This window comes from Bradysia coprophila, unplaced genomic scaffold (genome assembly GCF_014529535.1).
Source record: "Bradysia coprophila strain Holo2 unplaced genomic scaffold, BU_Bcop_v1 contig_476, whole genome shotgun sequence".
Taxonomy (NCBI): Eukaryota; Metazoa; Arthropoda; class Insecta; order Diptera; family Sciaridae; genus Bradysia; species Bradysia coprophila.
In genome coordinates, this window is record NW_023503727.1 from 96734 (window position 1) to 110734 (window position 14001).

The 14001-nt window shown below is 36.4% G+C and overlaps 1 protein-coding gene across 2 annotated transcripts in view; it reads left to right on the top strand.

The window, feature by feature from the left end:
- The window catches only part of LOC119082568 (5-hydroxytryptamine receptor-like), a 113198-nt gene that overhangs the window by 74731 nt on the left and 24466 nt on the right, over nt 1-14001 (top strand). For both annotated transcript variants that reach the window (XM_037192097.1, XM_037192096.1), the window contains 3 exons: nt 2335-2578; nt 9276-9400; nt 9782-9954. In XM_037192097.1, coding sequence (XP_037047992.1) covers nt 2335-2578; nt 9276-9400; nt 9782-9954 — 542 coding nt within the window. The remainder of the gene's footprint in view (nt 1-2334; nt 2579-9275; nt 9401-9781; nt 9955-14001) is intronic.

A 14001-nucleotide genomic window follows, 5' to 3' on the forward strand; every position in this document is an offset into this window, starting at 1 on the left:
ATGTGACTTTAATTTTGTGATCTCAAAAACACCACCTCATTTAAAAATGGTTAGAAAACTAAGGCTGGAATTATAGAAAAAAAAAAGCCAGTCAAGGGACCTGACCCACCCAAGAGGTGGGGCCTAGTTTATATAACGGCAATATTATGGTATACTGGCATGCACCGTATGATATTTTATTGAAATATTTATTCGCAAGTCATGTGCCTTTCATACTTTTCTACAATCGAGTCAACGAAACGTGCTCTCATTTGGATAAAATATAGGATTTCCAACCGCATAAATTATCCTTTAATTCTTCGTTGAAACTGGAAAAAAAGAACGGTGAAAAAATACACTGCACAATGATACACATACCCTTCTTTGAGTACAGCAATACGTTTTTGATCTTGTTTTTTATAAACTAATGGAAACTTTTACTTGGCAATATGCGAAAAAAAACACAACCACCAAACGAACGAGAACAAAAAAGTGCTCGAGAGTAAATTATGTAAATTTCCTTAACTTTTCGTGTTACGGCAAAGTTTTACTCTCTTAATTTTTTCTTTCATTTAACGAAATTCATAGCGTTGAGCTCTCGTATACCGCAGACTTTGTTCTTTTTTTATATTTTTTTCTTCCACCCAATATATACCTTATCAACCGTCGGGGTAAAAAATGAAGTTAGAAAAAGAATTATTTTTTTCGTAGTTTTGTTTTCTTGTTATATATGCCAGCGTATACAACGGGAGCGACTAACAATTCGAAATGAAAGAATTTTTTTTTAAATTATATTCTTTCGTTCGCATGTACACCCCGAGTTCTGAATATATATTCTTTTCCCTGGAATAAATTGGATTCGTTTCATTCGTACACACAATTATTTGTTCGGGCCATGTAAATGTAAACTAGTTACAAAACGGGTATCAGACGGTTACACCGCAAAAAGGTGAATTAGGATAAAATATGAAATGAAATGAACATGGCACAACAACATTAATATTCACAGAGGTTATGCATAGGATTCGGTTAGGTAAATTCTTTTGCAACGTCAAAATGGAAATGTTTTGTTCAGTTGTTCCACGGATTGCTATTACCCGCTGAATGTTTCTCTTGTGAAATTGCCAGATGGGAAACGAAATATGTTTGGCCTTGTGTGTACGGAACAGTTTTTATTTACATTAAATTGAATTTAATCGAATTTTTTTACTTTTCATTATTCATAATTCATCTGTTCCGAGGGATTCCTTTGTTTTATGTACGTTACTGACAATACAAGGAGAATGAGAGGGAGAATGATTGCAGTTTTTAATGTTGAGTTAAAAATAGTTCTTCAACAAACGGCAAGCGTATGTTCGTTCGCATTGTAATTAATGTAAACTGTTGAACTCACTATCCTCCGGGAAATGAGTCAATGCCTCATTGTTATAAGTAAAACTCATTTCCCGGTGGCTTAGTTTACGTAACCTACGTAATTGTTTAAAACCTTTTATTTTACATTGTGTGCTTGCATCCCTCACCTTCGGCTCGAGCTTCAAAAGTTCCAAACAAGGACGTAATCTACTATTACTTAACACTATAGCCAGTGTTAATCTTGTCCAATTTCGGCAAAATGTCGAAATCTGAACATTTCTACCTTCTCTGCTGGCTAGTGTGCTATTTGAAACTGAAATAGTTGATTGTTTGGTAAGTGCTATTCGCACAATGTACAAAGTGTGAATAGCCTCGTGATAATACTTCTGCACAATGTGCGAGCAGCCAAAGTACAGTAAAGTGAATTTTATGTTCAGAGCGAAGCGAGAGCCGTTGGTCGTAATTCGCTCGAGATGAAATTTCCTATTTTTCCCAGATGTATTTCCGACCGTTTAGAGTTGAAAAAATAAGGTTAATCACACCACTCACTCACATAAAATATTTTAATGTTTTGTCGGACAGCATTTCTCCAAAAATTTAATATCAAAACTTAATCTAAGATAGAGCTATAATCATGCTCTACCATGATACATACAAAATGTACAAACTCTTAAACGATAAAAGTAAAATAAAACTTTCATTAAAAACCAACAACGAAACGAGTTGCACACGAGTGGAATTCTTTGCAATTGTTTAACATGACAACCCAATTAAACAAGATGAGTAAAATGTATGATTCGTAAACTCTAACCGCATTGCCAAGCTAGATGCTATAAAACTCAAATGATAGCCATGCATCACCTTCACCTTAATCTGGAAGAAAATCAATTCCACACAAAATTTTAAACTTTTGTTTCACTTGTTTGATACGTAATGGCTTAACCAGTACGTTCATCATGTCCGATAAATGCAATTTCTGAACTAAGTGTTTGTATTTTCCAGGTAATGTGTTTGTTATAGCCGCAATATTGCTGGAACGAAATCTGCAAAGTGTAGCCAACTATTTGATACTGTCATTGGCAGTGGCAGACTTGCTGGTCGCTTGTCTTGTGATGCCCCTGAGTGCGGTTTACGAAGTTTCGCAAGAATGGAAACTTGGACCGGAATTATGTGATATGTGGACATCGAGTGATGTATTGTGTTGTACGTCATCAATATTGCATCTGGTGGCCATAGCAATTGACAGGTAAGTTATCTACACTATCGAATGGTGTCTGTATATATGGCGTATATGGACAGTAATTATTTCAGCCATTTAAGTGATAATTAAGTCAATTTTGCGATGGTATTGTGTAATTAACCTTTAACGTGTGGTAGACCCACCTCAATAGTCAGTGTAATTATCTAATCTATTGCTCCTTTTGAAATGAGTGATTTCCAGTAGCTTTTGTAACGAATGTTTTACCATGCCAGACTAGCAGACATGTCCCTTGGGCTCGAGATCGTCCTTGCTTTTCGAAATTAGTCAAGCATTGTTTTTGGCCTTAGATTCAATGCGCAATTTAGGGCAGGTATGAAGGAACTATAGTGGTTGATAGCTTAACAGGGATTTTTTTGAAAGTGGACCAGGCTACGTCGGAGCTATTTTTTGCGACGGTTTGTTCATATGCCCAGATAGCACTTGGCCTTAATAGTCAAAAACCACAGTCGTTTAATTTTCATGTTTGCGTCTTGGCTGGTGGTGAAGGTGTAAAGGTCGAAAAAAGAGTGTTTTTTATACGTGATTTACTACCGCTACAGACGATGGACACACATATGTGGCGGCTCGTTGGATAGGTACTCTCCAGGAGACCTGGGACAAAGAGAAATATCAAATGTGTACTAAAGCACTATTCGAAAATATCAAAAAGGATGTATCAGTCAAAGGCCGGAAATTTCGATGAGCTTTAGGAGGTGATATTTTGAACCTGGTGACAGTTGTTGTTCAGATCAGTGGTTGCCCTGATAAAGGCTTTGCATAGCTTTACAATAATACCCCAATTGCCATAGAAGTGGCAGGTTTCAGGATACTTTTTTTCAAAATTTACGGCATTTGACTGATACATCCTTTTTGTTATTTTCGAATAGTGCTTGAGTACACATTTGATATTTCTCTTTGCCCCAGGTCTCCTGGACAGTACCTATCCAACGAGCCGCCACACATGTGTGTCCATCGTCTGTAGCGGTAGTAAATCACGTATAAAAAACACCCTTTTTTCGACCTTTACACCTTCACCACCAGCCCAAACACAAACATGAAAATTAAACGACTGCGGTTTTGGACTATTGGGGCCAAGGGCTATCTAGGCATATGAACAAACCGTCGCAAAAAATATCTCCGACGGAGCCTGATCCACTTTAAAAAAAAATCCCTCTAAAAATTCTTTCTAATCTTATTTCATTTCATTTATGATTCACTAGACTTGTACATGTAAAAGCGTATGATCTACTGTTGCCTTATGAGGTGTGGTATTTTTGAGCAGCAAAGAAGATTTTATATCATTTCACAGTTAAAAACAGTGACAGCGACAGTTTTCGTATTTTTAGTAAATGGATGATAGGACAATTTTACCTAAGATAGACATCTATCTGTAAATTCTTGGGTGTCTTATCATTCACTAAAATTTTTAATTTGCAGTGTTTACAAGCATTTACCGCAAATCCACATTTCCCTATTTTTTGGCCCATTTTGGGCACTCATTTTCTGCCATTATACCCTGACTTGTAGTCAAGTGAACTTACTTTAGATCTTTCGGCTCCTCACCCCTCCATGAAAAAAATTAGTGTACCAAGATCAAATCAAAATTGTGATTTCTTTTTAAATGATATCGCATGAACATGTGAGGGATTCTTTTGAAAAACAGCCTGCCGAAATCGGACACATTTTCTAGTGGATTTTTTGATATATTCCTAGATAGGTATTGGTCCCGAGAAGCCAAAAACACTTTCAAAAAAATTCGTCCAGCTTGTGTGGCTAGTGAGAGGTGACCAAAGACCTAAAACATGCACTTTTCTTATGGAAATTTCTCGTAGGCCACGTAACGTACAAGGTCGTGTGGGGTGTCATTAGAAAGGTAATTGCATGTACTTTCGGGGCAGATTGGGTCTTGTTGGGTTTAAAATTCATCCACAATGAGTTATGAGCAGTTGAAAGTATGGGTAAAAAATGGATAATTTCAGCGAACTTCTAACGGTTCCCATGCATCCGAAAAGCAACAGAAAAATTAAAAACTGTTTTCCCCAACTGATACTGGTCTTAGCTTTCCAATAATACCAAACTTGCATGGGTAGTGTTTCGATGAATGTGGTTTTTGAATGAATATTTGATGCTCAGTATCGCTACTCAAAGAATTTGATGCACGTGCAATTTTTGGTGAAAAACCTTTTTTGCAGCAATGGTCGCTGCTAGTTCACTTTTTCGAAGTTCGTCTATCTAAAACAATGCGAAGCAACGTATTTCTGCTTGAAAAGGCCCTGAAACTTAATTTACGTAACCTTAATCTTTTCAATGCCAACGAGTGATGTAAGCAAATTTATATTCCAGGGATAATTTTAAGCATAAGGGATAATAACCTTTCTAATGACACCCCACACGACCTTGTACGTTTCGTGGCCTACGAGAAATTTCCATAAGAAAAGTGCATGTCTTAGGTTTTTGGTCACCTCTCACTAGCCACACAAGCTTGGACGAATTTTTTTGAAAGTGGTTTTGGCTTCTAGGGACCAATACATATCTAGGCACATATCAAAAAATCCACTAGAAAATGTGTCCGATTTGGGCAGGCTGTTTTTCAAAAGAATCCCTCAACAAACCGCCGACAGCTTAATCGAAGGGGCCGATTATGCAAAGAAAAATGGGTTCGCTGTTGTTGTTGTTGTTCTGTCCTTAGTCAACTTTCATATGAATCCATTAACCTAAGGTAACATTCGTTTGATGCGTTGAATACGTTCGTATACAACACCGAAATTGGAGTATTAAATATTTACTCTTCTATTTACTTAAGTGTGTGTACCACGATTTCATGAATACATAAACGAGATCATTATACCTGATTGCCTAATCATATTTAAAGGCGATAATTATACCCCAGAAGAAAATTCAAATTCAACCCTTTCTTCGATGAATAATTCAAATTTGTATTTTGCGGCATGAAATGGTGAACTTTGAACCTTTTGTAAGTGTAAAAGCAATTACTCATTATGTGCTCTGCCATTGCATACCATTTTCTATTAAATCCGAAAAAGGATAAACGCAAAAATGTCAGTAAAATAAACTCGTTCATCTTAAAATCCCCAATGTCATTATATCCGAATCATTCTTGTCAGAATGGGCCGCCGACAACAACAACAACCAGGACAGAAAAAGGAGTGATGTAACATAAAAATACCTTTTTTATCGGGCATCATCTCTTTTTTTATCGGCTGGTATATATATATATACAATCGCGCACACCTACCCAATCACAACGAGATATTAAAAAATATTATCCCCAAACAAACTGTGAGAACGATGGAGGAAAAAAAAAAGTTTTCGACTAAATAAATTATGAAAATGTGTCGACGATACCATACACTCATCTTTTTGCTGGTAATTTTATTTTCCTCCTGCTAAAAGAAAATTCATTTTTTACAATGGGCCTTCTCCACCTAATATATCCGCATAACGAACGAAATTGGGTGCGTATATAAATGCTATAAATGCTATATACAACAAGGAAAAAAAAGCCCCAGTAACACACAATGCAAACAGTGGTTCGGTTGTCCCAGATTTAATACAATAATAGGATAATTGAAATCCCTTGTTCAAATAAATATCAAATACGCTTTATTAAATACTCTCAACCTCGCACCAACCTTTTGTGTCTGCAATCGCAGGTGGCTCAGACACTAATTGAGTTTATATCTTCTTATTCCACCGAATGCCTAATAAATACAGAGCACACACACAGTTCCTACTTTCTTGAGCAACTTTTACGTTCATAACATAAGGAAATCAATTTATTAAGTGTTACGTTTGTTCTCATGAGATGGGATAGAGGGTGGTATATATATACGACGATTCTGCTAATTTAATAGTTGATGATTATGAGAAATATGGTGCAAAGGGTTTACGGATGGATTGAAATGATTGTGTGTGTGTTTATTATAATCCTAGCGGTATTTTGGGCTTTATTTGATTATGCACAGAACGATTGATAAAATGTTTAATTGGTGTCACCTGAGCAAAGTTGTATAATAAATCAACCGGCAAGAATCATCAGAATTTTTGATGTACGTCTTTGTTAGTTTAATAACGGCGCCTTTGCTGCCGTCTCGGATTTTAAACATGTCTTACACTTGGCGCTAACAATAAATCAAAGAATATTTTTCTATTAGAAGCACTAGATGCCACAGGTATTAACTGTTTGTAGTGGCAGTCAAGACAAATGATTTAATGTTGGGTCCGGTCGGGAAATTTATAGTTGGTAATTTAAAGAATGCAGTGGATTTATGGCAGACCGTATATATAGCAGAACCAATCGGTTTTGAATAATAACAGGGAAGTTTTCCCAATAAATCTAAAAAAATATCTTTTGCGATAAAATCTTTACCAAAGAAGTTGGTGATTTCTTCAGGAGTTTATGTACCGTGCATTCTCGTTGAAATTTCACTTCAATGCCATGATGGGTAATATGATTTGCATCTCAGATAAATACTTACTTTAACATAGCACACACATCGAGCTCTTGTTTTGATGTAGCAGATTTTCAACAAAAAATTATACAAAATCTTTTACTTCATTTATTGTAACACAATTGTCTCTATATAACACCACATCGGCCATAGTTCATCGCTTATTTTTGCGTTGTTCTCGATAACATATGACCGTAGTGAATATTGCATTTTTTTCTAAATTATCCTTGCAACAATTCTTGAAAAATATAATATATATTACACACTTGTCACGAAGAAGTCGAGGCTTGCCGAGACTGATAGTGACAAGTGTGTACTCTATTTTATCACATAAGCGAAAACGAGACAACAGCATAGAACTGAAGTGTAATTTTTGAATTAAACTTCTAGTTAAGTAATTTTGACAGTCGAAGACCGCGCGTATGTGATAATAGTATATTACTTCCGAGGTTCCAAGTTGTGTATTTGATAAGTGGGGTGTTACAGCCCGACCCGAAGGGGAGGGCTGTATTCCCCACTTCTCAAATAACAACTTGGAACCTCGTAAGTACAATGCTTTACGTGATTAGGCAATGTAAATGAAAATGAAACATGCCGTAACACGTAAAACTAATTATAGGATAGTCGCAATTTGGAGACGGTCTCCAGGAGACCCATTCATGTAAAAGGAGTTTTAAGTGTGAAAGGCGAAGACCTGACTATTCAGTTCTTAGCAAAACATAAATGGTTGAAATATTTACATAAAATTGAAGTTGAGGCCTCCTCGACACAGTAGTCTCAAATTTCACACATAAATTCAGTTTGTAAGGTTGGTACAACTGCAACTGCGTTCCAATTTTATACATAAAAGATGAGGGGCCAATTCTCAAGGTTTTGAAAGAACAGGTTAAGACACTTCTGAGATGATCACGAAGGCGGTGACACACAAATTTTGACAAATAGATGCTTTTTATTGAACCGACTCATTACAGATTGTTTGAAATGTCAACTTGATAAAAATTATTTAGTTTCCTTCAAGTTGTCATTTCAAACAATCTGTAATGAGTCTGTTCAATAAAAAGCATCTATTTGTCAAAAATGTGTGTGTCACCCAAGGTTCTGAAAGAACAGGTTAAGACACTTTCGAGTTGATCACGAAGGCGGTGCGATCAAAATTTTCCTGTAGCGCCAACCAGGTTTGGAAAATTTTATATGACGATTTCAATATAAGGGGCACCGGTACTTTGCCGAAAAGCATACATTAGGGCGATTTTTAAATACTGGATTTTAGTTTACTTTTGATGATATCTCTCCACCAGAATCCTTTTTCAAAAACGTACGAATGTACGACCACGAATGTGTTAGCTTTCAACAGAAAATAGATTTGGTTGTAGCAGTTTGACCAGCTCTGAGAAAAGTGAGCAGTTTAATGAAATTTCCATAAACTGCTCACTTTTCTCAGAGCTGATCAAACGACTACAACCAAAAGTAATTTTTATTTAAAGCTACCACATTCATGGTCGGAATTGCGTTCGTACATTTTTCAAAAAGGATTCTGATGAAAAGATATTAACAAAAATGGCATACGAAACACCCAAATGTAAGCTACAATTTTAGCTAAGTGCCGGTGCCTCTTAACAAAAAAAATTGTTTTCAAGTTGACTTCTCAAACAATATGCATGTTTGAATTGTTAAGATTTGTGGTTCACACGCCTTCGTAAGTGTCTCAACCTGTTCTTTCAGAACCTTGGTGTCACCCGCCTTCGTGGGTGTCTTAACCTGTTCTTTCAGAACCTTGGTGTCACCCGCCTCCGTGGGTGTCTTAACCTGTTCTTTCAGAACCTTGGTGTCACCCGCCTCCGTGGGTGTCTTAACCTGTTCTTTCAGAACCATGCCAATTCTCGGTAAAAAAAAATCGGTTCTAGTGATTGGTTCAGTGCTATGGTTGAAGCAATAAATTGAATAGTTTTCCCTATCTGGTGTAAAGAAGTGTCTTGTGTCCTTGCTTGTGTCGAGGCTTGTGTTTACTTCTTTTTCTATGCTTAAGTCGAGGCCTACGCTTTAGTGGCAATTAAGAGACAATTTGGAGTAATTTGCAGCTATAATTGAAAATTGTATTTATTTAAGAATAATTTCTCTTGTGTAACCGATTCAATTGATACACGTCCGAAAGGATCCCCTGCTCGTAATGTTAAATTGTTCATGCTTCAACATGCTACTAACTAAATATCATTACATTGAACTGGTTACAGGTACTGGGCGGTTACAAATATTGATTATGTCCATCACAGAACGGCCGGTCGTATTGGAATCATGATATTAGTTGTCTGGTCATTATCACTATTGGTGTCGATCGCTCCACTGTTGGGATGGAAAGGTAAGTTGAACGCAGGTATTTAGCTAGAAGATGATATTGATCCCTGGGTACCTACTCATTTATACAATGATGTATTTATGCCTAAAAAGACTTATTCTGAAATAAAAAATGGGTGGGGGCTATTGGAAGCTAACTCTTTCAACTGTTATAAACTCAACAGTTGAGACGGTCTTTTTCCTTGATAACTTTCGTAACTTCCAAGAGCCCCCACCCACTTTTTATTTCAGAATAAGTCTTTTTAGGCATAAATACATCATTATAGAAATGAGTTGGTCAACCCAGAGGTCAACATGTTCTAGCTCATGCTTGAACGGACGCAATGTACCGGAAATTTTTCCATTTTCCCATAAAATTTTAATTTTTAATTTCAATTTCGTACAGATCCCAAATGGTACGACCGGGTCAATCTACAATACGAATGTATGGTTTCGCAAGACATCACTTATCAAATATTCGCAACGGCATCCAGCTTCTATGTACCGTTGTTTGTCATTTTAGTTTTATATTGGCGAATATTCCAAACAGCTCGGAAACGAATTCGTCGGAGACAGCAGGTAAAAATATTATTTTTTCTTCGGAAAATCAAAGAAAACTTTTCATTCAACAGAACCGCAAGGGGTTCTATCCATATCTCTCCTATTTTTTCACTCTTCGAATGCTATTGTGTAAATTATATTGAACCGTATAAATAACTAAACTACAACATAATAATATCCGTTATCCCTATATGCCTAAACATAATGAAGATCCTTTACATAATATAGTTTAAAATCCATGAATGTGATGTTTATTTGAATTGATATAATCTTCATCATCATCATCATCATCATTATGTTATCATATCTATGTAAAGCATTCATCCCAAGCGATCTATACCAAGTAAACATTAAATCATTTTGCATGGTATAATTATAGTGAAATTCTTCTTCTTTCACCAGTTTTAACCATATCCTTATTCTCTCTCTCTTTGGAAAACACACACACCAGACGATTGCTGTTAAACCAAATTTATTACATGAAATGTTGTATATGAAATGAAAACGACAAGGTACACACGCATCTCTAAATATGCGATGGGATTTATATATATATATTTATAATGCCCCTGCCCCAGTTATGTAACGTGTTTGTGTATGTTCGGTACACTTTCCTCCAGCACTACTGACCCTTTTCATTTAAATGAAATGTATTAGTCTCCCATTGTATGGTAACGTATAATGTGCGAGAATTTTATGTGGGCTTTCCTCTTTATATTCCCATGTTCACACAGAAGATAACACTGTTTTCTTTATTGGTTGCCTCTTTCCTCCCGTGCTATTAGTAAAATGGAATAATTGTTCCAGGAAGCTTTACATATTTTGGATAGAATAATGAACAATTGAAAATATAGAATGTGTTCGCTCTGCACACAATGTACGTCTGTAGCAGTCTGTGTGTATATCATGCCCGCACGTTAGTTAGCGGGCGTGACGCAAGTCCACTACCAAAAATGTTTAACAAAATTTTTTTGAGGACGGCGGAGCATATTTACAGCAACTTTTTGACTTCTCCCCCTTAACTCCAACGACCCTCAAACTAGGATATATGGAATCTTGGAATCCATACGAGTTCAACGAGCTATCACACGTTACTGCAGCTTCAAAATTGGATTTTTCGATGGATTTGGGTTATTTTCGATATAAGTGAGGTGTTCCGAGGTTGGTTCCAAAATTTTGGGATGACAGATGATTCCTCTGGCACTTCTTAACTTCCATCGGATTTTTTGATGGATTTGGGTTATTTTCGATATAAGTGAGGTGTTCCGAGGTTGGTTCCTAAATTTTGGGATGAGAGATGATTCCTCTGGCACTTCCTAACTTTCATTGGATTTTTCGATGGATTTGGGTTATTTTCGATATAAGTGAGGTGTTCCGAGGTTGGTTCCTAAATTTTGGGATGAGAGATGATTCCTCTGGCACTTCCTAACTTTCATTGGATTTTTCGATGGATTTGGGTTATTTTCGATATAAGTGAGGTGTTCCGAGGTTGGTTCCTAAATTTTGGGATGACAGATGATTCCTCTGGCACTTCCTAACTTTCATTGGATTTTTCGATGGATTTGGGTTATTTTCGATATAAGTGAGGTGTTCCGAGGTTGGTTCCTAAATTTTGGGATGACAGATGATTCCTCTGGCACTTCCTAACTTCCATCGGATTTTTCGATGGATTGGGGTTATTTTCGATATAAGTGAGGTGTTCCGAGGTTGGTTCCTAAATTTTGGGATGACAGATGATTCCTCTGGCACTTCTTAACTTCCATCGGATTTTTCGATGGATTGGGGTTATTTTCGATATAAGTGAGGTGTTCCGAGGTTGGTTCCTAAATTTTGGGATGAGAGATGATTCCTCTGGCACTTCTTAACTTCCATCGGATTTTTCGATAGATTTGGGTTATTTTCGATATAAGTGAGGTGTTCCGAAGTTGGTTCCTAAATTTTGGGATGACAGATGATTCCTCTGGCACTTCCTAACTTTCATTGGATTTTTCGATGGATTTGGGTTATTTCCGATATAGGTGAGGTGTTCCAAGGTTGGCTCCTAAATTTTGGGATGAGAGATGATTCCTCTGGCACTTCCTAACTTGCATTGGATTTTTCGATGAATTTGGGATATTTTCAATATAAGTAAGGTGTTCCAAGGTTGGTTCCGAAATTTTGGGATGAAAGATGATTCCTCTGGCACTTCCAAACTTCCATCGGATTTTTCGATAGATTTGGGTTATTTTCGATATAAGTGAGGTGTTCCGAAGTTGGTTCCTAAATTTTGGGATGACAGATGATTCCTCTGGCACTTCCTAACTTTCATTGGATTTTTCGATGGATTTGGGTTATTTCCGATATAGGTGAGGTGTTCCAAGGTTGGCTCCTAAATTTTGGGATGAGAGATGATTCCTCTGGCACTTCCTAACTTGCATTGGATTTTTCGATGAATTTGGGATATTTTCAATATAAGTAAGGTGTTCCAAGGTTGGTTCCGAAATTTTGGGATGAAAGATGATTCCTCTGGCACTTCCAAACTTCCATCGGATTTTTTGTTGGATTTCAGCTGTTGTCGACATGAGTTGCTTACAAAACTAGTTACCCTTCCACCTAAACTTCCAAAAGAACTGATATCCGCCAAAAAACCCTAAAGGGTAAAAGTGTGACGCAAGTCCTTGTTTCTACTTACAAAATAACTGATATCGCTGAGGGTGACGCATTTTTCGCCTCAACGCAAAAGTGTTATCAACAAAAAATTGAACCAAAAATTTAAGATAGAAAATTTTAGAAAAAAAATTGCGTCACAAGTGACAGATGATTCAGGACATTATTTTCTCTATTTGAACTATTTTCCTCAACATCTGCCACTTGTGACGCAATTTTTTACTAAAATTTTCTATCTTAAATTTTTTGGTTCAATTTTTTGTTGATAACACTTTTGCGTTGAGGCGAAAAATGCGTCACCCTCAGCGATATCAGTTATTTTGTAAGTAGAAACAAAGACTTGCGTCACACTTTTACCCTTTAGGGTTTTTTGGCGGATATTGAATAGCAAAAAAATTTTTGCTTCCATTCTGCACCATGAAATGTTATTCGAATGATGAACATTTTCTGTGATAGGTAGCCATCAACGAGAAAGTTTAACATTTAATAAATAGATTTTTGTTGAAATGTTCACTCACTTAAATAGCTTTTGACTGCAAATAAGGGATTATATTTCAAGTTTTCAAAGTCATAAGCATCTTTACAAAATGATGTTTTATAGTTCGTCTCTCTAAATGGCATACTTTCCTCTGTACAACATATACTTGCTTCACAACCATTTTCATTGGAAAATCTAAAGAAACTTGTGTCTACCTATACACAAATGGTACATACAACCAGAACAACAGCGATTTTCGCTCAAACTCGTTACATTACATAGATTATTCATCATCAAGCTGGTGGTACCCGCATCATTGTAGCGCTTTTACGTTCTAAGTTTGGTTAAACGTTTGTTCCATAATATCGTTTTGTTATTACGTAAGAATTTTCAATTTCCATTTGTAGTTTAAGCTTCGTTATAGTTTCAGTTTTACATTTTAAATCCCCTCCAGTTTGTCCCCGGAGTCAATTTAGACTGTCTTATGCACTCAAAAGCTTTTCACATTACGTCTAAAAGTTCGAACTAGATTATTTTACCCGATCCCAATCGTAGAGTACAGCTTAGTGTAAGTCTTTTGATTTGTAATTTTGTAGTGACGACGAAAGTTAGTAGAAAAATCGATTTTGCCCGGGATTCCGGATCACACATTGTCTGAGAAATGTAAAGCACCAGAGGAAAAAGAAATCTCTATGACAAATTAATTCTCTCTCGGGCACCTTGTAGGCGACATTCGATTCCAAATTTTACATTTCTCATCTCATTCACATGGTGTTTGCAACATGCCATTTTCAATTCTTGAAGTTCCACACGGTAATAGTTGTTTAAAATAAGTGCAATTCTGCAGTAGAACAACAATGACTTTACGTAACTTTCGTGTATGCACAGAGACATAGTATATTGTTGCTGAATGAGCAATTTATATTGTAACATTCTGTACA